This window comes from Phytophthora cinnamomi (assembly GCF_018691715.1).
Source record: "Phytophthora cinnamomi strain GKB4 chromosome Unknown Contig75, whole genome shotgun sequence".
NCBI classification, from domain to species: Eukaryota; Oomycota; class Peronosporomycetes; order Peronosporales; family Peronosporaceae; genus Phytophthora; species Phytophthora cinnamomi.
Genome location: NW_027151008.1, coordinates 162486 through 185985, shown reverse-complemented (window position 1 = coordinate 185985; position 23500 = coordinate 162486). Strand labels below are relative to the sequence as shown.

General features: G+C 55.6%; 12 protein-coding genes across 13 annotated transcripts; 9 read left to right on the top strand and 3 right to left on the bottom strand.

The window, feature by feature from the left end:
* Nucleotides 1-410: 410 nt before the first annotated feature.
* On the top strand, nucleotides 411-5755 carry IUM83_19402 (Guanine nucleotide-binding protein subunit beta protein; the record flags this gene model as incomplete). The annotated part of the gene is made up of 3 exons (XM_067944450.1): nucleotides 411-1594; nucleotides 3575-5468; nucleotides 5546-5755. The coding sequence occupies 3 exons, from the start codon at nucleotides 411-413 to the stop codon at nucleotides 5753-5755; spliced, it is 3288 nt and encodes a 1095-aa protein (XP_067785835.1).
* A 266-nt stretch (nucleotides 5756-6021) lies between these two features.
* Nucleotides 6022-7215, top strand: IUM83_19401 (Cysteine synthase; the record flags this gene model as incomplete). The annotated part of the gene is made up of 1 exon (XM_067944449.1): nucleotides 6022-7215. The coding sequence occupies one exon, from the start codon at nucleotides 6022-6024 to the stop codon at nucleotides 7213-7215; it is 1194 nt and encodes a 397-aa protein (XP_067785857.1).
* Nucleotides 7216-7586: 371 nt separating this feature from the next.
* Nucleotides 7587-8150, top strand: IUM83_19400 (Cysteine synthase; the record flags this gene model as incomplete). The annotated part of the gene is made up of 1 exon (XM_067944448.1): nucleotides 7587-8150. One exon carries the CDS (start codon nucleotides 7587-7589, stop codon nucleotides 8148-8150), a length of 564 nt encoding a protein of 187 aa, XP_067785834.1.
* Nucleotides 8151-8259: 109 nt separating this feature from the next.
* On the top strand, nucleotides 8260-9412 carry IUM83_19399 (Cytochrome P450; the record flags this gene model as incomplete). 2 transcript variants are annotated; one of them, XM_067944447.1, is made up of 5 exons in its annotated part: nucleotides 8260-8301; nucleotides 8365-8585; nucleotides 8636-8840; nucleotides 8911-9097; nucleotides 9159-9412. In XM_067944447.1, 5 exons carry the CDS (start codon nucleotides 8260-8262, stop codon nucleotides 9410-9412), a joined length of 909 nt encoding a protein of 302 aa, XP_067785827.1. The 2 variants fall into 2 exon arrangements, with proteins under 2 accessions (XP_067785827.1, XP_067785828.1); XM_067944446.1 differs by lacking the exons at nucleotides 8260-8301; nucleotides 8365-8585 and having other exon boundaries at nucleotides 8697-8840.
* Nucleotides 9413-10038: 626 nt separating this feature from the next.
* On the top strand, nucleotides 10039-10563 carry IUM83_19398 (Cysteine synthase; the record flags this gene model as incomplete). Its single annotated transcript, XM_067944445.1, has 1 exon — nucleotides 10039-10563. One exon carries the CDS (start codon nucleotides 10039-10041, stop codon nucleotides 10561-10563), a length of 525 nt encoding a protein of 174 aa, XP_067785852.1.
* Nucleotides 10564-10716: 153 nt separating this feature from the next.
* Nucleotides 10717-13301, top strand: IUM83_19397 (uncharacterized protein; the record flags this gene model as incomplete). Its single annotated transcript, XM_067944444.1, has 3 exons — nucleotides 10717-10944; nucleotides 11013-12099; nucleotides 12181-13301. The coding sequence occupies 3 exons, from the start codon at nucleotides 10717-10719 to the stop codon at nucleotides 13299-13301; spliced, it is 2436 nt and encodes an 811-aa protein (XP_067785826.1).
* Nucleotides 13302-13476: 175 nt separating this feature from the next.
* On the bottom strand, nucleotides 13477-14952 carry IUM83_19396 (H/ACA ribonucleoprotein complex subunit 4; the record flags this gene model as incomplete). The annotated part of the gene is made up of 1 exon (XM_067944443.1): nucleotides 13477-14952. One exon carries the CDS (start codon nucleotides 14950-14952, stop codon nucleotides 13477-13479), a length of 1476 nt encoding a protein of 491 aa, XP_067785825.1.
* Nucleotides 14953-15225: 273 nt separating this feature from the next.
* IUM83_19395 (U3 small nucleolar ribonucleoprotein IMP3) lies at nucleotides 15226-15780 on the top strand (the record flags this gene model as incomplete). The annotated part of the gene is made up of 1 exon (XM_067944442.1): nucleotides 15226-15780. One exon carries the CDS (start codon nucleotides 15226-15228, stop codon nucleotides 15778-15780), a length of 555 nt encoding a protein of 184 aa, XP_067785856.1.
* A 447-nt stretch (nucleotides 15781-16227) lies between these two features.
* IUM83_19394 (Serine protease V8) lies at nucleotides 16228-16953 on the top strand (the record flags this gene model as incomplete). The annotated part of the gene is made up of 1 exon (XM_067944441.1): nucleotides 16228-16953. One exon carries the CDS (start codon nucleotides 16228-16230, stop codon nucleotides 16951-16953), a length of 726 nt encoding a protein of 241 aa, XP_067785824.1.
* Nucleotides 16954-17941: 988 nt separating this feature from the next.
* IUM83_19393 (Transmembrane protein) lies at nucleotides 17942-19837 on the top strand (the record flags this gene model as incomplete). The annotated part of the gene is made up of 1 exon (XM_067944440.1): nucleotides 17942-19837. One exon carries the CDS (start codon nucleotides 17942-17944, stop codon nucleotides 19835-19837), a length of 1896 nt encoding a protein of 631 aa, XP_067785855.1.
* Nucleotides 19838-19946: 109 nt separating this feature from the next.
* Nucleotides 19947-21023, bottom strand: IUM83_19392 (uncharacterized protein; the record flags this gene model as incomplete). The annotated part of the gene is made up of 2 exons (XM_067944439.1): nucleotides 19947-20207; nucleotides 20283-21023. The coding sequence occupies 2 exons, from the start codon at nucleotides 21021-21023 to the stop codon at nucleotides 19947-19949; spliced, it is 1002 nt and encodes a 333-aa protein (XP_067785823.1).
* A 239-nt stretch (nucleotides 21024-21262) lies between these two features.
* IUM83_19391 (Dihydroxyacetone Kinase) lies at nucleotides 21263-23026 on the bottom strand (the record flags this gene model as incomplete). Its single annotated transcript, XM_067944438.1, has 1 exon — nucleotides 21263-23026. One exon carries the CDS (start codon nucleotides 23024-23026, stop codon nucleotides 21263-21265), a length of 1764 nt encoding a protein of 587 aa, XP_067785854.1.
* Between the last annotated feature and the right edge of the window lie 474 nt (nucleotides 23027-23500).

The window sequence follows — 23500 nt, the reverse complement described above, 5'->3', positions numbered from 1 at the left end:
TCTTGCAGAACTCGGACGTGGTGACGTCTGTGCCATTCGACTGCTTGCTGTGGAGGCGGCTTGCGATGCAGAATAGGGTCGTTTCGGCCGAGCTGCAGCGTCGTCCCGGTCTTGATGGGCGATTTTGACAGTTCTCGGACTCGCTCGAACGGGGCCGGCGTAGGGCGAGTAGATGGTGGACCATGCTCCGGGAGCTGGTTTATGGGCACGCGGGCGAGGTGGACGCCCAGTACCGACCCCAGCGTCCGACGTGGCCTCCATCTTTCACGACAAACAAATTAGTGCGAACCTGATCGTGTCCCGCGTTGCATGAATTCACGCTAATTTTACGGACTTCATCGTGACGTCCGCTGCTCGAAAATGAAACGGTGAGTCTGCTCGCTCGAGTGCAAAGCACCAAGCCGTGCACTATGGCAGCGGCGTTGCTGCAGTATCAAGCATGCTTGGGCATCATGGTTCGACTGCAGGTGGAGGACCTGGCCCTGCTCAAAGAGGACTTCGACCGAGCAGGTCGTGGGCTCTCGCTGCGTGAATTCGTCAACGTGATGCTGGACCGTGTGAGTTGGGAACCGGAGAGCGTCGTCAGCTTCATCGAAGACTTGGTCGAGCTGTTCGCGCAGGTGGATGTCAACGGGGACGGAACGATGGAGTGGGAGGAGTTCACGAGCGCTATCATTGAAGGCGGCATGGGATCGTCAGGTGGAGGCAACGATGACGTAGCTGGCATCGTTGCTCAGTTGCGAGATCTGCAGTACGAGGAGCACCCTCGCTTCGTCGACACAGCCGTGAATCGTCCTCCGAAGCGGATTGAGTACCTGCCAGAGTTTCGTAGGGTTTTGCTGCTCGAGAGCTCTCGTCCAGTAGTGGAATTGCTGGATCCAGCGGGTTTGTTTCCTCCTGAGAATGATGAAAACGCCAAAGAGGGCAGCGGAGCAGCGTCGGGGGAGAAGGAGGCGAATGGGGAATCGAACACTGAGGATGCCATCGGATCGACGTTTTCGTTCACGCCCACGCTTCCTGTACTGAACAAATTTCATCCGCTGTGCTATATCTCGGGATATCGACGCGATCAAGACGAAGTGCGCTCGGAGCGATCACCCGTGCAAGCGATCAAGTATCTGTCTGGGTTGGACCTTCTCGCGGTCTCGGCAGGCGATTTAAAGCTCACATTTTGGTCGTCGACGCTGCTGACTGCGTGTAGCACGAGTGCGATGGAGACACCACGACCACTAGCGATTGTTCACACGCCACGACCTCAACGCGTGCTGGAGTGGTGTTCAAAGACGCAGCAGCTCTTCTCCATTTCAGCCGACTTGATGATCTCCGTGTGGCAGGTTACCACGTCTCAAAACATCAGTGTGAAAGCTGGGAACGCCAAGTCTCGAGGAGAAGCGAGTGATGGCACCTGCGAAGTCCGCCTTGCGACGACATTAAAAAAGCACTCGGACTTGTTACAGGACTTGTTGATTCTGAACGACGACACTCTGCTATCATGTGGAATGGACAACATGATCTACCTTTGGGAAACACACACGTTGCAGACTCGCGCTTCTCGTCAGGGACATCGCCGTGGTGTCCGTCTGATGGTAAAATTGTCATCCCAGGTATTTATCAGTGCCGGGTTTGAGTGCGAAGTTTTCGGTTGGGATATATCTGCGCTAGCCACGACGCCAGTTTTCAAGCTTTCGGGTCACGGCTCGCCGGTGTGTTGCATCCAGCTCATCCCATCCGCCACTTTTGCTGCAGCTTCGGCTCTCATGAAGAATGCCAAAGCTGTAGCATCCGGCACACGGATGTTAGCAGATCAATGCTTTACCGTGGACGATGAAGGCTGGTTTCGTTGGTGGACACTGGCCAATGTTCTCTCTGTCGAGAGTACCGACGCCGAGTTGAATAGTAGCCGGCGATGCTTGCAAGTTTTTCGACTAGGCAGCGATTTGAGTCGCTATCCGTGGCGAGCACACTCGCTTGCGGTTCTGAACAACGGTCAGAGCTTGCTCGTGGCTGGTGTGCACAAGGTCAAGCTACTTCGACGTGTTCGTATTAAACCGCGCGTGCTCGCAGCAAGTGCAGTTCTGTACAACGAGGCCTCTCTTACCATTGCGACTGCAACAGACAGAGAAGTGCGAGTTTGGGATGCCGCATCCGGTGCAATGCTCCGCACGTATCGCAACCTGGTCGGAGCAGATATCACGCAGGTAGATCTTGACTCTCGCCAGCGCAAAATAATTGTTGGGGCTCAAAACGGCGAGCTCGCAGTGGTAAACTATTTGAATGGAGCTGTACTCGCACGGTGGACGCCTCATGCACAGCAAGTGTCCGCTTTGCTGTATTGCAAGGAAGATCATACCGTTCTGACAGCCTCTTGGGATCGCTCGCTGCGGCTTTATGACGATGACACACCGCGTGGTGGAGGAATCGCAGCCCATAATGTGTTGCTACGCTGCATTACTGACGCTCATGACAGCGACATCAAGTGTATTGCGTACTGCCACGCACTCAGTCTCGTTGCAAGTGGTGGCATCGATGGGTCTATCAAAATCTGGGATTACATTTACTTCCTTCTGGAAGACACGCTAGCAGCTCCTGCGCCAGCTAATGGAGTCCCCTTTAACACGTCGACATCTTCTCACGGGGCGAATTCCCACGCAACCAGTGAAGTGAACGTGCTCGAGTTTATTGAGCCGTACCCGTTGCTACTGTCGGGACACGAAAGCGGTCAAGTGTGTCTTTGGAGCCTGACACCTTCCAAGCCTACAACACTTCTGCTGTGTTTCTACCCGTTCCACATGACACCAGTACGGCCAGTAACTCCAGTCGAGATGCCCACAATGACTTCTTCTGAAGAAGATGAATCCGTGGTATCTGAAGCTGGTGTCGAGGGGGCAAATGTTGGTTTGTTTGACCCGGGTGATCAACAAAACAACGCCGAGTCCTCCGATCAAGATGAAACTATGGCGCCTGCTGATGTGCCACCACTGCCTCCATCGTCGCCTTTGACGTATGCGAAGATAAATAGTGCTGTCACTTGTTGTCGAACATTTTACGATGAAACTGGCGGTGGAAGACTAGCGGAAGGTATCGATCGTGGCAGATTCTTGCTCTTTGTTACAAGTTTCTATGGGGAGTTAATGATGTGCGATATCTCTAAGGTGATCGCTGCAGCGCATGTTCGAGCCTTCCGTGAAGAGAATATGCCGTCGCGCCAGGACAGGTCGTACAATCCACGCCGGCGATTTTTGAGACAAGGCAAGAACGCTAAACGACTTCGCAATAAGCACGTGGAGAATGCTAATCATCATGAATCGAAGCAGCTTCATGTCGACGAGGCGGATGTCGTGTGTACGCATCGCTGGACTGCTCATCGCGGTAATGTGCGCTGCTTACAGATTGTCGCCGAGCCGCGCGGAGTGTTGACGTGCGGAAGTGACAAAGGCGTTTACGTTTGGGATTTCCAAGGGCGACGAATGGGTAGTTTGGCGACAGGATCGACGCCCCCGCCAGCACCGCAGCAACCAGTAGCTAGGCAAAATTCAGCTGAGGCAATGATGACAAGTGCAGTTGATGGTGGTAGTGTGTGGCGCTGGGAAGTCGACGTCACCGGTGCTGCAGCTTTCAAAAGGAAGCAAGCAGAGCAACTCTGGGACGAGTTGAAGGGTAGTAAGCTCAAGGCTGCAGCTTTGAGGCAGCAGTCGGTGGCGATGGCAAAGCGGGCCGAAAAGCGAGCTACTATGGTCGCTAGTGCTAGCACCCCTGCTCTCGGTCAGGGCACTATCGAGATTCAACGCATGAGTTTTCGAGGAATGACTGGGAGTTCTTCAACAAGCGCGATCGAGATTAGTCGAGTCATTGAAAATAATGGTGAAGAAGTTGCACCAGATGAAGAGCAACCGGAGGAGAATGATACAACTGACGACCACACCAAGCGTCTATTCGATCAACTGCAGGGGAAAACTACGTGGAAGAAGAGCGATCTTCAGCTGGCGAGGCAGGCAGCATGGGAAAAAGAGCGTGTCAAGTTCCAACAACGCATGAAGAAGGTTATGAGGCAGAAGGCTAAGAAGAAGAAGGAGGAGAATTCAGTTGCGGAAGGAAACCAGCATGAAGACATTGTATCAAAGCATCAGCCTAATGGCGACGTGAATGACTCTCTCGGCAAGCTCGAAGTGCTCGGAGGAGCTGGAGACGCTGATGACCCCGGTATGCTACTTCCAACCCTGCAAAACCCCGTTCAAGAACTGCCGTTTGCGGACAAAGACAATTGGGCAGTAGGGAGCTTGAATCGCGAACAGCAAATGTACGAGCATTTCCATCGCGAGAACGTTCGCCGTAACAACAAGCAGATAGCCGGAAGCAGCGGTCTTCTAAGGCAACGGCGATTGGAGAACTCATTGGCGAGCATGGACTTGACACCGTCAGCGTTTCTGCTGGAGAAGCTCGGGGTAAGCTGCATTATTCGTGGGAACGTCGAGTTGAAGGATCTACCAGGACGGCGTAAAATGACCAAGAAACCACCTCGACCCAAGCGGGTTGCAGCACTCACCAAGGCGCACTCCCTGACTGCGTTGCCATCGCCACCAACCGTCAACCTGGGCCAGTCCGAACCCACCCTGACTTCCAGCGTCAGCACGAGCGTTCTACCTCGACGAAGTCTCTTGTCAACACTGTGCCAGCAATACGACGAGCTGCTAGGCGAAGATCACGAAGATAACAGCAGATCAAGCCCACAACCGCCCAGCAACGGATATCTGTCCGGATCACAAACTTCAAGCGTTAGCTCGCCAAGCACTCTCGACGATGACAACCTAACTCCAGTCGACACAGCTACCGGTAGCTCTAGCATAGATGAACCTCACTCGATGAGTCTAGCATCCACCAAGAGCAACAGCAATTCAGAAGACAAGCAAGGAAGTCCTAGGCCAACTCGTTATCGGCATCCTAGGTCGGCTATCACGGCAAAAGAGCGTGGCCCAAAACTACGCCAAGGCACACCGTCGTCCAACTCGGCAGGTGCTGTCCGTCCTGTGCCTCGAGCCAGCGTACCCAAGAAGGAGTTCAAGTCAGCCAAGAAGGTCCGTATTCGTTCGGACGCTGCTCTCATGCGGCAGGAACGCTTCGGTCCTTACTCGCGCGACGACGTGATCAACGTGTACCGGACGTTCCGCAAGCTGGACCAGGATCAGAGCGGTTCCATCACTCTGCGCGAGCTGTTGAATGGTAGCGGGCTCTTCGCAGGGACGCATATGCAGGACAACATCGGCAGTATCTTTAGCAGCATCGACAAGGATCAGAGCGGCCTCATCGACCTGGCCGAGCTATGTGGCGTCGTGTTCGGAGAGGCTCCTCCCGAGGTGCTCGAGGATATTCTGCGGTTGTGCAGGCTTCTAGAGACAGTGGAGAAGACTCGACGCGTCCAGAGGAAGACGCTAACGGTCGAGCAGGTGCAGGAGCTGCGCGAGCTCTTCAGGGTACGTCAAATTGAAGTTGCCTTTTCACATGTCACAGCTTTTGTGTGGTGCTAACGCGTCCTCTGGCTCCTCTTTAGCTCTATGACACAGACGACAACGGAGACATCGACGCTGGTGAACTGCTCGAGGCGCTGCGGTACAACGAGCGCTTCTACGACAGCGATCGCCGTGGGTCGAGCCAGCTGACGAAGGAAGACGTGATGCGCATCATCTCGGCCTTCGACGTCAACGCCAACGCGTCCCTCGACCTGGAAGAGTTCATCGAGCTTTTCCGCGAAGACGCCTAGAGATACATGTATACATGGAGAGTGTCAATACACGTCCTATCCTAGACAATATACGCGCACAGCTGGGGCAGGACTGGTCCTGCACATCAGCCAAGATGACGGCCAGCCTATGAGCGTGACGTCTGGAGCTCCACGGCCGTCATTGGCGAAAGTTGCCTTTTTTGTAGGCATCGTAAGCATCTGCGGCGTCCCATCAAGAACCCGCTTCATTGTGGCATTCGCCGACCAGCAGAGCAGCGTCCAAGCACCAGTCAACGCAGATCAGCATGCTCTCAGTTATTCGCCGCTGCAGGTTGTTCACTTCCTCTTCCAAGTGCCTGGCGACTCGCTCGTTCAGTGTGACGTCGAGTTCGGCAGAGCAGCGGGAGCTGCAGGACGCGTCCTATTCCACGCCGGGCTCCGTCGACCTCTTGGCTTCCGTTGGGAACACGCCGCTGCTAGAGCTCACCACTCTCTCCAAGCTCACCGGATGCAAACTGCTCGCCAAGGCCGAGTATGCCAACCCCAGTGGCAGCATCAAGGACCGCGTGGCCAAGTCTCTCATCCTGGACGCTGAAGAGCGCGGCCTGCTCAAACCTGGAGGAACGATCATCGAAGCTACGGGGGGCAGCACGGGTGTCTCTCTCGCTCTGTTGGGAGCTTCGCGGGGCTACAAGACGCTGCTGACGATGCCCGACATCACAGCGAAGGAGAAGGTTCAGATGATGAAGACCATGGGCGCTGAGGTTCACGTTTTGCCCACGACGTCTATGTCTGATAAGGAGAACCACTTCTTTCACGTAGCTCGACGTCTGGCGGATACAACGCCCAACGCGTACTGTCCTAACCAGTTTGATAATGTTGCCAATATGCGGGCGCACTACGAGGGCACAGCTCCGGAGATCTGGAGGCAGGTTGATGGTGAGATCGATGGCTTCGTGACGTCGGCAGGCACGTCCGGGACCATCGCTGGCATGTCGAGGTTCTTCAAGGAGCAGAACCCGGGTGTGAAGGTGTGGCTCATTGACCCGGAGGAGACTGCAGCCATGTCGGTGTTTGTCAACAACGACCGGTCCACCAGCACGATCGAGGACGGCTTCGAGGTGGTGCCCATGGCCAAGGGCGCGACCATCGCGGAAGGAGTCGCGGCGCTCTCGCGGGTGACGGAGAATCTGCGCCAGTCGATTGTGGACCAGGGCATCACCGCCACGAACCAGGAGATCGTGGACATGGCCTACTTCCTGCTGCGCAACGACGGCGTGTTTGTTGGCCCCAGCAGCGCGTTGAACGTGCTGGGAGCAGTCAAGATGGCGAGGGAGCTGGGTCCGGGTCACACCATTGTGACGATCCTGGCGGACGGCGGCGTTCGCTACGGCAGCAAATTGTACAACGAGGAGTGGCTGGCGGAGAACAACCTGCTGCCTCGAGAAGCAGCGTCGCTGGACTTTGTGGGCGAGCTCACGTTCCCGAGGACGGTTTAGACTTCGATGCTCTTCTTCACAACCGCACCAGATGAAGCCGTAAATTAGCGCTTCTAGCTGTTGCAGACATCGTGTTGTGCGTGCATGCGCGCATGGTGAACGCTGGTGTACGAGACCAAATCCCGGTAAGGCTAATAGAATAGGTCTCCTGCCCCAGGTGAAGTCACAACACTGCATTGCCTTGATCAATTGTGGAGAAGTCATCGCGGTCTCCTGACTAAACGCTGCTTGGAGTAATCCTTCCAGGATGTAATCCCCAGGCGACACATCTCCTTGATGAGTGACCACCCACGCCCAAAGTCCCACCTGCCAGTGAGGATCCGCATTCTGCTATTTGCCAACAGTTGGAACGATCTAAACCGCAGTTGTTCATGGCGGGCAACGTCACCCGTCCCGTTCTCCACAGCCTCAACAACTATTCCACCACAGGCTCCGTCGACCTCTTGGCTTCCGTTGGGAACACGCCGCTGCTAGAGCTCACCACTCTCTCCAAGCTCACCGGATGCAAACTGCTCGCCAAGGCCGAGTATGCCAACCCCAGTGGCAGCATCAAGGACCGCGTGGCCAAGTCTCTCATCCTGGACGCTGAAGAGCGCGGCCTGCTCAAACCTGGAGGAACGATCATCGAAGCTACGGGGGGCAGCACGGGTGTCTCTCTCGCTCTGTTGGGAGCTTCGCGGGGCTACAAGACGCTATTGACGATGCCCGACATCACAGCGAAGGAGAAGGTTCAGATGATGAAGACCATGGGCGCTGAGGTTCACGTTTTGCCCACGACGTCTATGTCTGATAAGGAGAACCACTTCTTCCATGTGGCTCAACGCCTCGCACAGGAGACGCCCAACGCGTACTGCCCTAACCAGTTCGACAACCCAGCCAACATGCGCGCGCACTACCGGAGACCACGAAATATTTGTCCGATCGTAAAAACATAAATTACAACGTAAAAAGTATGGTAAAAACTGTCATTCAGCGCGCGGGCGCACTGCATCGTCGCCACTAATTCGTTGCTGGCCACGCGGCCACCATTCAGTTATTTGCAGGATGGTAGGAGGCCCCCACCAAAAGAACAGCGTTAAGGCGAAGGTGAGTTCACCCGCGAAACGAGACGCATGCACCACGTCTAATCATCTACTCTACTGTATGCAGGCCATCGCCGCGAGCGAAGATGCCGTTGCGAACGACAGCAGCCTCGCCGACCTGGCGGCTGAGTACAAGGTGTCGCCGCGCACGCTGTTGCGCTGGCGAAAAGCTGCGTCTGCGATCGCGGCTGCTCCGCCCTCGCGGAAATTCGTCCGCGGCGCCGCACGACGAGGGCCGTCGATACTGTATCCTGATATGGAGAGGAGGCAAGTTCGTCACATCCTACTGTACGGCTATGAGTTGACTGACCTTTGATCTGTTTATTGTAGGTTGCTAGAATGGGTGCATCAAATGAGAAAAATAGAGCAAGATGCGTGACGAGCCAGTGTTTGCTAGTCATGGGCGCGCGGCTTGAGCCGCGGCTGTTAGGTGAGCGCACTCAGCGCGCTGCCTACGAGTACTTGCGGCGGTTTCGAGACCGCAACAAGCTGTCCATTCGCCGCACCAACCACCGCGGCGTCAAGCAGCGCGAGGAGCTACAGGTACTGTGCCAGCGTGTGCTCGATTTTATTTACAGTACTGATATTTTATATTGATATTTGTATGAACCAGTTGGTGGCCGACGCGTTCGCGTGCGCCATGCGCTACGCGTTTGAGATGAACAGTGTCGTGTCCATCACGGCTGGTGACGATAAGTACAACTATGTATACAATATGGACCAAACGTCGATTTACATCGACATGAACCCGAGCACCACGATCTCTTTTTGGGGCGAACGTCATGTTGACGTTGTCCAGTGTAAGTCTCTAACCATTAAATGCGCAGTGTACTACTTTAAATTAATTTTTGTATTGATTAGCTATGTCAGTGAACTCGTTCCGAGCCTCCGTGTTTCTGTGTGCGTCGGCTACGGGGCGTAAGCTGCCCCCGTTAGTCGTGTTCAAGGGCGAGCCTGGCTACCACGTCCAAGCCGAGCTCGAGCGCCATCCTGACCACCGCTCGGACAAGGTAGTGCTCACGGTGCAGGCGAACGCGTATTGCGACCAGCACGTCATGGAGGAGTGGATCCAAGAGGTTCGTGATTTTATTTCAGTGTCGGTGCCTACTGTATGACTTACAATTTGTATGATAGGTGGGGAGGCCATCGGTCTGTGGCCCATCAGTGCTTCTGCTCGACAGCTTGAAGGTCCACAAGATGGCTTCAACGCGAGCATCGCTCGCAGCCTGCTGTACGGAACCTGAGTTCATCCCTCCTGGCATCACAGGCCTTTCCCAGCCGATGGATGTCGCGGTAATGCGTGTGTTCAAGCACTTTACTAGGGAAATGTATGTGAGGTACCATGTAGATAACGATTTTTGCACCAATCCCACGCAGCGACGCAGTCTTATCACAGACATCGTGGTTGCTGCGTGGGAATCTGTGCCGGTCGATGTGATTCGACGTGGTTTCGTCAAGGCTGGGCTCATTCCAGTCGGCCCACGCTCGGACACCGGTGCATTTGTCATTAACAAGACGGAATAAAAATTAGCTTTTTCGTGCAAGTTTTAGCATAAAGTTACGGTTGTACCTTTGAAAATCTATAGTATTCGACTTTTTACACGTCGGACAAAAATTGTGGGTCGGACAAATATCTTGTGGTCTCCGGTACGAGGGCACAGCCCCAGAGATTTGGGAACAGGTCGGGGGCGAGATCGACGGGTTCGTGTCCTCAGCGGGGACTTCGGGGACCATCGCAGGCATGTCGACGTTTTTGAAGGAGAAGAACCCGGACGCGAAGGTTTGGCTCATCGATCCTGCTGAGGTCGCAAATGTCGCCATGTTCATCAACAATGGCAGATCCACCGGGACGATGGAGGATGGCTACGAGATGATGCCGACGGTGAAGGGCTCGTCGATCGCCGAAGGTGTGGCGGCACTCACGCGAGTGACCAGTAACCTTCGCCAATCTATCATCGACCATGGCATCACAGGGACCAACCAAGAGATCGTCGACATGGCTTACTTCCTGCTGCGTCACGACGGCATTTTCGTCGGCCCAAGCAGCGCATTGAACGTGCTGGGAGCAGTCAAGATGGCGAGGGAGCTGGGTCCGGGTCACACCATTGTGACGATCTTGGCCGACAGCGGCGTTCGCTACGGTAGCAAACTGTACAACGAGGAATGGCTCAGAGAGCACGACATGCTGCCGCAAGAGGCTGCCACCAGCAAGAACGCTGCGTCACTGAACTTCGTGCGAGAGCTCGAGTTCCCCACAACGGTCTAAGATTCTCCTTACCTTGTTGTTCAGAGTACGTGTAGCTGATGAAGTGAATCAACTTTGCATTGGTTTTGTTTGCGTGGTTCGACTTGTTGAAGTGCCCGTCGAGTCCCGATTCATCTCCGGGACAAGCAGTCAGCGAAGAGCTGGAGAGTCGCGATGGTGCGGCTGACCAAGCACGAGCTGGAGCGATGCCGGCAGCGGCGACAGCAATGGCTGGACAAGTTTCTACCGCGTGTGTACGCAGCTAAACGTCCCAACTCCTCGTACTTGGAGAATCCAGAGGTGTTGGAGCTACTCCAGCACCTTTCGGACGGTGTGAACGAAGTGCTGATGGCGAGACCTTTATCGCCCTTGCCATGGCTTGCCGACTACTTGCGTCGAGCAGTACGACGCACCCTGTACCATTCTTCCTATTGCTTCGTGTCTTAACTATACTGTCTTGCATTTTGCAGTGCAAATTGGCGTACGTGGTGCAGTCGACTGTGCCCGAGGCTCTGATGCTTGAGATGCACAGGAAGCGGCGAACTATTCAGAGTGCACTTCGCGATACGAAGCAAGACGAGATGGAGAGCAAGCGATTGATCCGGAGAATCATCGCGCTTGAGCAGGAGTTGAAGCTCGTGGGTCGAGAACGCCGACTCAAGAAGGTAGATCACGCGTTCCTGGTCTGGGAGCAGCCGTCGGTGCAATCCAACTGGAGCATTGACACCAGCAAAGTGCCTTTGTTCTCGAAGGAGGACGAACAATCAAAGGAAGAACTACTACAACCTTCATCGTCAATGGATAAACCAGATATGGAGCCCAAGACCGAGCTGAAAGCGATGGAGATTGAGTCGGAATGGCTCTCGGAGCAGCTTCGCCTTGTTCTCCAAGGTCAGCGAAGCCTCGACGCATATTTCGACATGGTGGTCGATGAAATTGTCCGCGCGCTTGTAAATCTGCTTCTGACCGCGCCAGAGAAGCCTGCGCTCTGGTTTGTCATGTATCTTCGGCATCCTGTCGCTGGCACAAATCCTACACAGACTTTATCACCCGAGCCATCTCCAGTCGATAGGCGAAAGTCTTCTGTTGTGCTGTTCGCAGCATCGCCGATGCTTTTCAAAACCAATTTCGAGCTGTCGCGCAAGCTGGACGAGATCAAGGAGGCCCAGAGCAAAATGCACGCGCGACTTCAGGCCATGCGGCAAATGTTCGCGGACTTTGAACAAGAATTAGCCACGCGCAACCGATTCATCGTTAAGCTCTCCCAGTCGCATGTGACGACGCGGACGCAGGCCATCATGGATGGCACGCCCGTGTTTCTCAACTCTCAGAAACACTGGGTTCTGCCTGGGTTTCTCCTAAATACACGAGCGCTTTCTGCCGCCGAACTCCAAGGCTTACGCCGCGCTGAGTGTTTCCTCATGGAGAAGGACGAGATCCACTGGAAATTCCTGCTGCGTTCTCAACTGGAATACGACTCGGCTACTTTGATTCAGAGCATGTGGCGTGGTCGACGAGCGTATCATGCCTTCCAAGACCTCTTGAGCCGACGTCGACGTGCAGCTACATTGATTCAGCGCAACTACTTCCACTATCTCTTCACTCGTGCCATCAGCTTGCCACGCTGGTGTCGTCCAGGTCGCGAAGTGATCGTGGCGCCAAGTATCGCTCAGCAGTGTGCGATCTCATTTCAGTTCTACCCGAAGAGAGACTTCCCTGCTGGCAACTACCGCCGTGAACCCAAGGGAACCAGCATCACGGAGCTCATGGAGATAGCTCGACAGGATGAAACTTGCGCGGGATTCACGACGGATGGGGCGTTCAAGCGATTTCTACCTCGGATGCTCTCTCAGTTGAAACCCATGGTGCCCCCTGCAAAGAGCAAAGTTGGTAATGAATCGGACGACGAGGACGAGGACAACGACCGAGATGATATGTTAGCTGCGAGCGATGGTCTCTACGTGAAGGTGTTTCCTAAGAAAGGCGAAAAACTCGTGAGCTCGGCCATTGTTGTGGAGGTGCCGGAGGATCGATTCGGGTTGGTTCGCGTTGTTCTTGACGGCATCGCGATCACGGAACTGGTTCCCGTCGTTAAACTCACTGATCGCTGGAAGCGAATTCGAGTCAAGCGTGTGCAGTCGAAGCAAAGGAGGAAAACTCGCGCGATTGTCTTCGGCAAAGGAGCTCCGAGCATTTATTCAGACGATAACGAAAACGACTCGCCGATTGTCGAGCCTGGCACCCCCGACACCACGTACGAACGTATTGAAAGCGATGAGGAGGAGGTTGAAGAGAGCATAGAGAAGGAATGGCGGCGCCAACGACGTCTGCTACGAAGACGGCAGCGTAGTCAACCAGGAACTGAAGCTGGTGCAGACGAAGACGACGCTCCGGACTTCGTTTTCGAGGACTTGGTGACAGGTTGCATAATGCGTCGTGGACATCCCAACAACACGCACGCGGATCCCGGAACTCGTGCGCATGTGATCGCCACGCGTAAGAAAGAATACGAAGACGAGAAGGACCGCCAATTCGAGGCCAAACGAGTTGTCTGCGCTGTGAAAATTCAATGCGCTTGGCGGTCGAAGCGTGCACGCGAACACTTCCAGCAGATGTTGGTGCTGCGAGCTAAGGAACGCGAACGAGAACGCCTCGTGGAACAAGTGAGTGCAGCCAACGCACACAAGAGGAAATCAAAGCCCGGCAAGAAGACGAGACAAGGAGGGCAATCGTTCTTCTCGAGATGGCGACGTAGTTGAAAACATACAGGATATATATTACTTGAAGCGACAGAGCTGCATGCATATACACACAACAAGCAGCTCCGTGCCTCGGTTCTCTGTCTTGCGACTGATAGCTGGGCTACAGGCTACCTCCTTTTTGTCCGGAGGATAGTCATGGGGATAACGCATCTAGCAGTGAAGTGAAGGTGGTCTATTCCGAGTCGCTGGTCTCCTTGGATTTTTTCTTCTTCTTCTTCGACTTCTTCTTCTCGGGGGACTCGCCCTCCTCGGCGACCTCGGCCTCGTCGGCGTCGCGCTTGTGCTTTTTCTTCTTCTCCTTCTTCTCCTTCTTTTCCTTCTTCTCCTTTTTCTCCTTCTTGGCCTTCTTCTTGGGGGCCTCGTCCTCCTCGGAAGCTGACTCCATCTTCTCCTCCTTCACCTCCTCAACCAGAGGCTTCTTCTCCTCGTTCTTGCCGTAGAGCTCCGAGACATCGGCGGGCGTGTTCTCGTTCACCTTGCCGTACTTGCCGATCTTGCCCTCCTTCACGAGGCCCTTGACCTTCTGCGCCATGGGGCCCAGTCCCCAACGACGCGGGTACGTGTCTCGCTCCATGATGACGCGCTTGATCTTGGCCACGACGCCGTGGTCGCACGTGGCCATGACAGCCGTGGTCATCTGGGCAATGGCAACGGCAATGGCCTCGCCCTTGGTGGTCATGAGCACCACCTCCTCGCCGATGTCAATGTCGTCGGCGAAGCGCAGCAGGCCCGGGATCATGAACTTGGCGCCGTAGCAGATGGCGTTCACGGAGCTGTCCTTGACCACGATGCGCTTGTACGTGGTGAGCAGCACCTCGAGCGGGCGCACGATGCGGCGCAGGTACGACTCGTCCTTGTACGTGTCGTACTGGAACTGCGCGTCCAGCACGTCGTGCATGGTGACCATCGCGTCGTTCTCGCCCAGCACGCCGGAGCGCACGCGGCGCAGCTCCTGCATGTGGCCGCCCACGCCGAGCACGAGGCCGAGGTGCACGCACAGCGTCCGGATGTACGTGCCGGCCTCGCAGCTCACGTGGAAGATGCCGAGGTGGCGGTCCTCATCGTACTCGATGAGCTTGGACTGGTAGATCGTGCGGATGCGCAGCTGGCGCTTGACGGCCGAGATGAGCGGCGGGCGCTGGAACAGCGCGCCCGTGAGCGTCTCGATGGCGCGCGCGAGCTTGGCCTGGCTCTCGATGGCGCTGTGCAGGCGCACGACGGCCACGTACTCCTTACCGGCGCCCTGCTGGGCCTTGACGAGCCGCGTGGCGCGGTCCACGCACACGATGAGGCAGCCCGTGACCTTGGGGTCGAGCGTGCCCGAGTGGCCCGTCTTCTCGACGCGCAGGATGCGGCGGATCCAGGCCACGACCTCGTGCGACGACGGGTTGGCCGGCTTGTCCAGGTTGATCACGCCGTAGCGCACGTAGTCGCTCAGGTTGCGCTTGAGCGGGCTCGAGCTGCAGGCGATGGGCGTGTAGTGGCCCGTGCGCACGTTCAGCTGGTGGTAGTTCTTGAGCAGCAGCGGCCACTTGCTCGTGTCCAGCGCGGGCGTGTGCGCCTCGGGCGCGATCAGGTCCTTGCCCTCGGCGTCCGCGGCCTTGAGCTTCTTCTTCTTGCTCTTCTTGTCCACGTCGGCGGCCGTCATGTCTGCGCTGCACCAAATGGAAATGACCGGCCATCCATCCGATCCCATCCGCGAGCAGCTACGTTTCGGATCCGTTGGTCGTGGGCGCGTCATGTGGACCACGCGAGAACGTGTAGGGCAACGTAAAATAACGGGGGTACACGCGCGCTGCACTTGCCTTTTGTATGCGCGTACCCCACAGTGGCCGTTTTTAACGCGGTGGCGAGACCCATTTTTCCCGAAGAGCGCCTCATTTGTCGACCCCGAGCGTAAACTAGTAAATTAGCAGCAGCCATGGGCCGGCAGCTCAAGTTCCACGAGCAGAAGCTGCTCAAGAAGGTGGACCTGCTCGAGTGGAAGAAGGAGAACAACCTGCATGAGATCAAGGTGATCCGCCGCTACCGCATCCCGGACCGCGAGCAGTACCACAAGTACAACCGCCTGGTGGGGCACATCTCGCGCGTCGTGGCGCGGCTCAAGAAGCGGCCGGCCAACGACCCGTTCCGCGCCAAGACCACGGCGGCGCTGCTGGACAAGCTCTTCCACATGGGGCTCGTGCAGACCAAGAAGAGCCTGCTCAAGGCCGAGGAGGTGAACGTGTCGTCCTTCTGCCGCCGCCGCCTGCCCGTCGTCATGGTGCGCGTCAAGATGGCGGAGAGCATCAAGGAGGCCACCACCTTCGTGGAGCAGGGCCACGTGCGCGTGGGCCCCACGGTCGTCTCGGACCCGGCCTTCCTGGTCACGCGCCCCATGGAGGACTTCGTCACGTGGGTGGACAGCTCCAAGATCAAGCGGACCATCATGAAGTACAACGACAAGCTCGACGACTACGACCTGCTCGGCAACTAATTAGTTGGTGGACCAAGGGGTTGGACACAGGGGGCTGGTTGGTTGGTTTCTTTCTCTTCTCTTTCTGGCTGCAAGCTGCCGTTGGGAGGGATGATTGCTGGCTGGGACTGTGGTTTTATAGACACTTTACTTGAGAATGCACGTGCTTTTTGATTTTTTTGTTTGGTTGAGATTGAGGTGGGTTGTATGGCTGCAGTGTCCCGTGTAGGTTTCTATGGTCGTGGGTGTGGTGGAAGTGGAATGGTTCATTTTGGCCGATTTGGTGGGACTGGCCGCAGTGTTTTATTGTTGGAGTGAACGTTCTTGCAGGTTTCGCCGGAGACATCGTCGCGTTGGATGATGAGACTGAGAGGCTGAGGCACACCACACTAGCTCATTTCGATTATTTCTCAGCTCAAGAACAACAGATCCGTGTTTGAAGCTACTATGCGTGGTGTTTTCGGCTCGATGGGTGCTGCGGTGCTGCTGCTGCAAGCTGCGTCGTGGTGTATCAGCTTGACTGACGCTGCGCTTCCAGTTGTGACGGAGGTTGTGAGTGGCAGTATCTTCCGCAAGTCGAGCTATGTGACGGTGGACCAATACACGCTGAGCATCGCGGCGTCTTCGGCTATCGTGGAGATCAATTTGCTGTCCATGGAGACGGCAAACAACGTGACTTTCTCTGACGTGAACTCGGACTGCGACTCGGCGTACATCGACCCGCACATCTTCCTGTTCAAGCAGCTCAATGACGGCTCACTAACGTTTGTGGCAAGTAACGACGATGCTGGTGACGACAATGCCGCGTACTACAGCCGAGGATTTGCGGATGGCTCCGTGTCGGCAGAAGACTCGTACCTGATCCAGCAATTGAGCGCCGGAACCTATGTGCTCGCCGTTGGTCGGTATCCCCTGACTCAAGCTGCTGCAGCTGCTGGCAAAAGCACCGATAGCGTCAACGACTTCACTCCGTATACCTGCATGGCTCGGAAGGCCAGCTACGGCAACTACAAGATCACAATGCGCACACAGTCCTCGTCAACTTCGAACGTCATCACTAAGACGGCAAACTCATACGTGGGCAACAGCTGCAACGTCGCGTCCTACATCACAAATGAGTGCGTCTACGCACTACCCGCAGATATTGGCAGCGTCATCCTCAAAACCTGCAGCTACGACAAGACCATTTACTAAGCAAATTTCTGTCCTACACACCTGCGTTACATCTTCACGACACAAATTCACATAGGTTTCGTTTCTCTTTGACGCGTATGTTCGCCTATTATAGTGATACTACTGTAGTATTAATTAGTGCGCTGAGCCAATGTTCCAAGAGCTAACAACGAAGGGACCATAATCTTTAGAAGCTTCGTCTTCGAGTGACCTAACTTCTGTCTTGTCGTGGTCGTCGCTAGTCTTGAGAGTCCGCAGGAATCGTTTGCCTTGAGCACGGCCAGGTTCAACGGGATCGACTTGGTTCGCTATCGATTTTCCACTGTCCACGGTGGAGGGAAGCGCATTGCTGTTGGCGGCGAAGGTGGCAGCAATGGGAAGCAGCACGATGAACTGTAGGCGCATGATAATACGCTCGAAGTCTCGAGCCTGAGGGGTACAAGTCCAATCGTGGAATGTCATCCGAATGACGAAGTACGTTCCCACAGCGTAAAAGTATTGAGGTTACATCCAAACAGACGACACCGTACGAGGTGGTATACACCCTGCCGTACCAAACGAATTCACGCCACGTGTGTAGAATCTCAAAGAGCTCTATACAGTATAGATTATACTTTTGGGACGAGTCCGGGGGTTCTACTCTTCGAATACGCTGTGTAGACTTACAGTTTCGCCACAATAGTATGTGTAAACATATCGTCAGCACGAGCGCTTACACAACAGTAACAAGTAAGTCTTGCCCCACCAGCCCCGACATGAAGGTGACGGTAATCTGCAAAAAGATGGGATCCCAAGATGGAAGTTCCCTACACGGGACTAAAGCAGCAGGTGTAGGGACTAAAGCAGGTGTAGCCATGCCTTTTCAGCCCTCTATTCAAGTGCTTTCTGAACTCGTCTCTTTTGATTAAAGTATGCCACTGGCCAATCGAAATCGAGTCAGACGATATCAGCGGTATCGCTGGTCTCTGCTAGTCATCACCCGTTCGGCCTCCCTCCTGCGTTCAAGGCCATGGGTACGACCGACAACAATGCCGGATACGTGATCTCACCCGAGGACCAGCTCCAAAATGAACTCAAGAGCTACGGTATCTCCCCGCAAGATCGGCGCCAGAACTTCTCCATGCTGGAGACGGCGTCAGCGTCTCACAGCGACGATGGCGGCAAATATGAAGCTGCAGTACTTCCCTACCGGCCCAGCACCGAGTCCGACACTGGTTCAGTCAACTTCACTGACTCATTGATGGTAGTGGGCAAGCAGCTCCCGTCGGGTCGAGCTGCAGCAGCTCTGGATCTCTTCGCTCGAGAGAACGTTGGACTGTTCGTCAACTATGTCGCGGTTGGTGCAGTGCACGGACTCTTTCAGTCGCTCATGTACCCGTACTTGAACGTGTATCTCAATATGGACGACTACCTCGCGTACTCGGCTGAGCGGTGGCTTGCTCTACCCTGGCTGCTCAAGGTCTTCTTGGCGATGCTATCGGACGGAGTTCCTATCAAAGGGTCAAGACGACGAGCGTACATGTTGATCGGGTGGGGGATATGCTTCTTCTTCTCCTTTATATTGGCCGTTCTGCCATCAGAGACGCCCTACTTAACGAATGGAGCTGTGGCCAATAGTATTGCTTCCGAGTCTGGGAACAAGTACGTGGCGATGTTCGTGATTGCTACGTTTGGGTACGTGCTGGCAGACACTGCGAGTGATGGCATGCTCGTTGAGTTCGCGCAGCTGCACCAAGCGAGTGAGCAGCAGCAGATGCAGTTTCACCACCAACAGCGCGAGCTTGAAGGTGACACCAACCCGTTGCCGATGCCACCTCCACGAGCGTCAGGACCGACTTACGTTGTCACCACACTATTTGCAGCACGGTATTTCGCGCAATTTGTTGTAACATTTTTCGTGGCGTTCATGTGCAACAGCGATTCGTATGGGGGAAGTTTCGCGTGGGGGGCTTCAGTCAACGGCATGGTGGTGATCGCTGTGTTGGTGTCAGCAGGAACGATGGTAGTAACGTGGTTCTTCTTGCTGGAGGACGAGAATCCTGCGGGATACAATATCCATATTCTAATGCCGCGCGAGTGGCGGATTACTGCCCACAAGGTGTTCCATCAGCGTGCAATTGTCCAGCTGATGGCCTACATTTTCCTCTCTCGGCTGTGCTTCACGTACTATGCCACCTCGGCCAAAGCGATCTATCAGTACTGGGCTCCAGCAGGGACATTGATGACCAACATTTTCTCCAGTTTGAACGCAGTTGTGTATGCTGGGGCAGCCCTGCTGATCGGACACGGTCCTACGACGCATATATTACAAAAACTTGGGTGGCGACAAACAGTGGCTGGTTCAGTGGTGATTTCCGCTGCTTTGACTCTCGTTGTGGCTCTTTTCGCGGTGTACAACGTGGTGCGCGTTGCTGTTCTCACGCTGTTGGTGGAACAGGTTATCGTCGTTTTTGAGGCGCTGGCATACTTTGTGGCGCTGTTCGCAGCAGTGGCAGTTGCTGAACCGGGACTCGAGTGTACGTCGTTCAGTTTGCTGGTCACGATGGGGAATCTGGCTGTTCCATTTACCATTTCGCTGTCGCAAGCTATTGGAGAGCACTTTGACGTGTATGATTCGGAGTACGAGTCGGATTCAAGTCACGCTCGCGCACAGGCCATGTACTGTTTTCTCGTTGCAGTGGTCATCCGTGCTTTACACCTTGTAGTGCTACCATTATTGCCGGATCAAGCTGAGGCTGCTCGTGCACTGAAGCTTGCACGCTTCACAGGCCGAAAAGGATCGGTCGTTGCAATTGCAGCGGCAGTGTGCGCATCGTTCATGGTTTTCTGGGCGTTGCTCACGACGACACTCTCGTCCTTTGAGCGCACGTCGTGTCTCAATGTTGCTGGCGGTGAAGGCTGTTAGCGTCCGATCCTCACAGTCTTCATGTGCTATAGTTTTCATCCTCATTTCTCGTTGATCGTCGTATAAGAGGAATTTTGAGTTTATACCTACTGAACTTCTTCGAAGCACTTCATAGTGTCGTCTCTTTTGTTGAGGTTGTAATTTGTTCATTGGCAATGAAAGACGGACGAGCAGGAGATCCAGGAATGCCGGGAGAAGGCTTGCCTGGTGTACCGACTGGAGGCTTATTACCGATGTGAATTACTTCGACTGAAAGGATATCATCGCAGTCGTCGTTGCTATCCTCTTCAGCGTCTTTGCTCGTGCTAGACTTTGCTTTGGAGCTCTTGCGGCTCTTGACGTATGCTCGCACTGAGATCAGAATCGAAACCTGCGCGCACGGTCAGCCAGATGAAAATTAGCAACTTGACCAGTGAGGATTTCCAGCTTTAAATGTTCTCCTTACCACTGTCGCCACGGCTCCAAGGATCGTGATGACCACTTTGACGTATGAGAACTCGTCACATGTTGGCGGGTTACGCCAATCCCCGGTACACTTGCAGACTTTCGATCCATCCGCCTGTGTTACCACAGTGCCGCGCGTTGGATTGCAATTCGTGAAGTCTTCCTGGCCTGTGTATAACGAGCTAGTGGTATCCCGACCAGTAGCATCTACCAGTTCATTATGCGCTGACGAAGCGGAGCCTACTAAGGTGATAGATCCACTGGAGCCGCACGTTCCGGTGCTGTTGACTTCAACCACGGAAAACTTGTACTCTTCCGTTACTTGGGTGCATGAGTCTGTGCCCCAGCCACGAAAGACAACCGTCCCAGGTTCATCAACACAAATGGTGAAGATATTCCCCGTGGAGCTTGCTTCGGTGCTTTTGTTCGTGACGAAACTCGTTTGGGCCTGATTAATCTTCAAAAAGTCGTAGGTCACGCGAGACACTTCGTTGAAGGCGAAGCTGAACGGCTGGCCAGCCGAGCCCTGAGCCGACCCATTGCTGTCGAACGTGATGCCTTCTTGATATTCCAGGGTGCCGTGAGTGAAGAAGCACCCGTAGCAGCAAATTCCTGTGGCCGCACTGCACTGATCGAATACGAGCGGGTCGTACGTGATCACGGTGTGTAGTGGGTCAGTCTGCTCCAGACAGTCGGCACAACAGGTTTCCCCCAGCGCGAGCGCAGAGCTTGTAGCGATCATAATGAGCAACAATAAAGGTTGTGGAGGATGCCAGCGCGGTTCCATTGCTCTGAGCTCGCCTGGTGTCTCTTGTCGTGAAAATCTTGGTGTCCGAGTCGACGCCTGTCAGGGGTCAGTCGAAAAGATACTTTGCGAAGATTGACAACTTCAACATGCCAAACACCTTCATTGCTCACGATCTCATACAATTTGAAAGTCTCGCAACGCACAATCCCCTACTTCTTGTGGTCTCAATCGCATCAGCTCGAGCTCACAGTGTCCGCGACGGCCTGGATCCAGAATGCAGCGGCCTTGGCGCCAGGGTCGGGGATGCCCACACCAAACTCCTCGCCAACATATCCGGCACGGCCGAATGCTTTCTTCGTGGAGATACCTGCCGTGGCCTCGGCACCTTCCTGAGCTGCCTTCGCCGCAGCTGTAGTCAATTCAGCGCCGCTTTTCAAAGTCGGGCTGTCAAGAGCACGAAGCGACGGGACGAGGGCGTCCACCATGGTGCGCGAGCCCTCCTTCGCACCGCCGTACTTCTGGACGGCAGCAATACCTGCTCGGAAAGCTCCAACCCACGCAGCAGTGTCCACTTCCTTGCAGCTCTCAAGGTGGAGCGAGCCAGCCGTCAAGAAAATGACGTACAGGACGCCAGAGGTGCCGCCAGCACTGCGACCGACAGAGTCAGCAAGTGCACGCAGGGTCTGCGTAACGTCGTTCAGCGGGTAGTGAGTCTTCAGGTCCGCGAGGATCGCCTCAGCAGCGTTCTTGAACGTGGTGCCGCAGTCGCCGTCGCCCACCTTGGTGTCCCAGTTGGTCAGTTGCGGCTCGTTCTTGATCAACGTATCGCACACAGCCAGGATGCACTTCTCCAGCAGACGTCCGTTGTTCGAGAGCTCCGCCGGGCGCTCGAAAGCCTTTGACGCCTGGGCAGGGGCTTCCGCCTCGATAAACGGCCCAGAGATCGACGACTGCGAGAGGTCAAAGGGCGAGTACGTCCACGCAGGTGCCGAGGTGGGGGCATCAAAGAGCGCGAGCATGTCCGCGTCGCCATTGGAGTTCCACAGCGACAGCGAGAAGCCCGCCATGTCCAGCGCCGTCATGAAGGAGCCCACCACCACGCGCTCCGGCTCAATGCCCTTGGCGCGGAGAGCCTGCACCGCGTACTTGGCCACCACGTAGAGCTCCATGCCCGTCGTAGCTCCCAGGTTATTGACCATAAGCACGCATCTACTTCCTTCCTTCAGCGCCAGCCCCACGCTGGTCTCGTCCGTCGTGATCTTGTCGACCAGCATGTTGCAGAGGGCGGGCACGTCCTGCTGCTGGCACCTGCTCACGCCCGGCTCGCCGTGGATGCCCAGCCCGACCTCCATCTCGTCGTCCCCCCACTGCCTGGAGCTGTCCTCCTGCCCGGGCAGCGTGCAGGGCTTGATGGCCACGCCCATGGTGCCCAGCCGGCTGTTGCCCGTGAGCGCGTCCACCATCTCGACCAGGCTCGCGAGATCCTTGCCGGCCTTGGCGGCCGCGCCCGCCAGCTTGTGCACGAAGACCGTGCCGCTGAGCCCGCGGCGCCCCGCGTTGGCGTTCAGCACGGCCACGTCCTCGCCCACCACCACCATGTCGCAGCGCAGGCCCTCGGCCTTGGCCTGCTCCACGGCCAGGCCGAAGTTGATGCGGTCGCCCGTGTAGTTCTTGACCAGCACGAGGCAGCCGTGCGGCCCCGCGGCCAGGCGGATGGCCGCCAGCACCTGCTGCGTGGACGGCGAGGCGAACACGCCGCCGCACACCACGGCCGTGAGCATGCCCTCGCCGATGTAGCCGGCGTGCGCGGGCTCGTGGCCGCTGCCGCCGCCCGACACGAGCGTCACCTGGCGCTCGCGGATGGCCGCGTAGTCGCGGTGCAGCAGCACGCGCTCGGCGCGCTCCAGCACCAGGTGCGGGTGCGCCAGCGCCAGGCCCTCCACCATGTCGGCCACGACGCGGTGGCCGTCCCGGACGAGCTGCTTGGCCTTGGGCATCGTGAGAGGCTTGAGTGCTGCGGTGCAGATTCCGAAATGAGCTGCGAGTGACACGCTGGCACTTGGCGTTTGTATGGGTACCAACTTGAAGTTTGTGTGCGGTACACTTTACCTACCAGTAAATGAAGTGTTGACTCTCAGATGCGCTACAGTCAGGTTTTGATCGCAGCACTGTGGGTCGTGTGACCTATTACTACGCAGGTACTGTATGCGTCCAGTCCCTGTTGGCAAGCGGCATATTCAGGCTCACGCTGTGCTACAGACAACGACGATAAAAGCCGCCACAAGATATATAATTTCACGCGACATAGAAGAGCATGTCAACCAAATACGATGATCGTATTGGCAGAAAACAATTTTATGTAACGTGTTAGGTTATATATTTGGATGAATATACACGTCTTTCCGACAGAGAGTTATGCAGGATTGTGATGAAGGCAATTTAAAACCAAAATTAACCAATCCAGTCATCGT